Source organism: Pinus tabuliformis, chromosome 2_2 (assembly GCF_031772625.1).
Source record: "Pinus tabuliformis cultivar Carrire ecotype Pingquan chromosome 2_2, CPIR1, whole genome shotgun sequence".
Lineage (NCBI taxonomy): Eukaryota > Viridiplantae > Streptophyta > Pinopsida > Pinales > Pinaceae > Pinus > Pinus tabuliformis.
Window position 1 is genome coordinate 920,757,992 of NC_142300.1, and position 2,118 is coordinate 920,760,109.

At 41.6% G+C, this 2,118-nt stretch overlaps 1 protein-coding gene across 1 annotated transcript; it reads right to left on the reverse strand.

The window, feature by feature from the left end:
- Window positions 1-844: 844 nt before the first annotated feature.
- LOC149196063 (uncharacterized) lies at window positions 845-1,892 on the reverse strand. Its single transcript, XM_089408140.1, has 4 exons — window positions 1,674-1,892; window positions 1,429-1,581; window positions 1,182-1,351; window positions 845-1,073 (listed from the first exon to the last, which is right to left on the reverse strand). Exons 1-4 carry the CDS (start codon window positions 1,890-1,892, stop codon window positions 998-1,000), a joined length of 618 nt encoding a protein of 205 aa, XP_089264266.1. The 3' UTR covers window positions 845-997.
- Window positions 1,893-2,118: the final 226 nt, after the last annotated feature.

Consider the following 2,118-nt stretch of genomic DNA (forward strand, 5'->3'; position numbering starts at 1 on the left):
AACAGGACACGACTTCAAGAGTGGTTGGACAGGGCATCAAAAGAAAAACTGGTTGTTGTCTTTTGTTAATCATTGTTCATTTCTTTTCTTTTATTTATTTTCAGAACAAGTTAAGTTACTGGTTGTTAGCTTAGGTAACCAACAACTGTTTAGTTAATTTATTGTTTAAAGAAACAGGTAACAGTTATAGAATTTAGTTTCTAGACGGTTATATTCAGTGTAGCTAAAGATGAAAAAAGACGAATGTAAGAGGGACTTTTTTTTGGTTCACCTCAGAACGAGTTAAGGAGAAATAGCAAGACAGTATTCAAACACCCTCTGTAATTGAAGCATTGATTTCTTTTTCTGAATATAAACTACTGTTAATTACTTTTCCATATTGTACATCTGAGTATTACAGAGCATTTGTTATTTTGGAAATGAAAAGAGATAGGGCGAAGTTAACACACTGTAACTAGAAATTCTGGAGCGCACAGGCATCGAGCCAACAACCACAAATTACATTATCAGAACTAACACACAGCAAGGTAGAGTAAGGCGGTCAAGCCTCACAGCATATGCATACAAGTATTGCGAGAATAAAGGAACGACACAGGCATCGTAGCAAGCCAGGTTGCGGCCATAACCGAACAGAACCCGCAAGCAAACGCAAAGAGTCACACGACCATTTACAAATCAAATACAACGACTATTAAAGAGAGGTAACAGTTCAAACCACACTGATTCCATTAATAGAGCATTTCATAAGTCTTTATAAACAACAGTTCGACAAATAACACAGAATCATATATCAAATCCGGCACCGCCGTAACAGTATAAAGTCCAAAACCTTGTTGCATGGAGGTCATATAATGACACAAAGGAACGAAACCCTGAGATTGTAAACGCCAGCAAAGGGGCACGGCTAACCCTACAGAATCTAACCAACAGAAACCTACGGCAAATTCCACATTGTATAAACTATAGAAACGCTGGAATAGGAGTAAACTCTACCCGGTCACAAAGGGTACCAGGGTTGGAGAAAGTTGAAGACTGCAAGCTTGAAACCCTCGCGAGCAGAGCTCCCAGCCAACCTGCACAGAACAACGATATGAGTTAGTGCGTTTTTACAACCAGAACAAACATCAGAGTGAGAGAAGTAAAGACAGCAAGGTGCGAGAGGAAGAGAATAGCGGACCTACCCAAGGGTCGACGGAGACTGCCGAGCCATAAACCAGTTCCACAAGCTGAAAGGCACAAAAACCCTGTAAGCATCGACAACAGGTGACAGAGAAGGGTAAAACATAGCACGAGAGTTTACCTCGAGGCCAGATTGAGTTCGGAAGAGTGACAGTCTCGTGGTTGTGAACACCTGCACAGAACTGAAACTCAGAAGTCGAAAACCAAAAGGATTACTTCGCCAAATTCATGAAAATATAAAACCCTTACCACAGACTTCCGAACCAGACCATTGAAGACAGCAGCTACAGTGAAGGATTCGCATCTCAAACAGGACCATAACCAGTGACGGAGCAGAGGATACGGTGGGTTAGCGCACAGTGAGCATCGCCATAGCAAACGGAGAGTGAAGCAGTAGAAAGACTGAGTGAAAACGAGTCGAGGATAACCCTTTAGGGTTTAACATAGGCGGGAACCCTTTTCAACTGGATGAACCGGTGACCATACCCAATAACTGGCAGATAGGTGTTGTAAATGCGCCTCGGATTGGGGGCAGATATTTGTCCGCGCCCAAGTGTGACCACGTGGGACTGAGGTGAGTCACGTGGTTGTGTCCACGTCACCAGGGCTGGGCCATCAACTATTGAGATATTTTGTAGGGTCAGATCCATTGTTAAACTATTGAGAAAACTCCCCAGCTGCCACTCTGCACTCTTTTGTATGGTCAGATCCATGGTTAAACTATTGAGATCTTTTGTATGGTCACATCCGTTGTTAAACTATTTTGGAAGTGAATATATTTTGTTTAAATTATTCTAATTTATTACGCTTTACACTTTCAGAGATCGATGGTTAAACTATTGAGATATTTTGTGGGGTCAGATCCATTGAATTTTTTCACGGGTTAGATCTCACTGTTTTAATGGTGAAGCGAATCTTGATTTGTACAACCTCTCAACT

Bases quoted from the DNA above. Each gene is read 5' to 3' on its own strand.
- LOC149196063 (XM_089408140.1), bottom strand. From the start codon at position 1,892: ATGGATCTGACCATACAAAAGAGTGCAGAGTGGCAGCTGGGGAGTTTT. The intron at 1,352-1,428 runs GTAAGGGTTTTA...AGTTCTGTGCAG, and splicing joins GTCTGGTTCGGAAGTCTGTG to GTGTTCACAACCACGAGACT. The intron at 1,074-1,181 runs GTAGGTCCGCTA...TGTTCTGTGCAG, and splicing joins CAGTCTCCGTCGACCCTTGG to GTTGGCTGGGAGCTCTGCTC.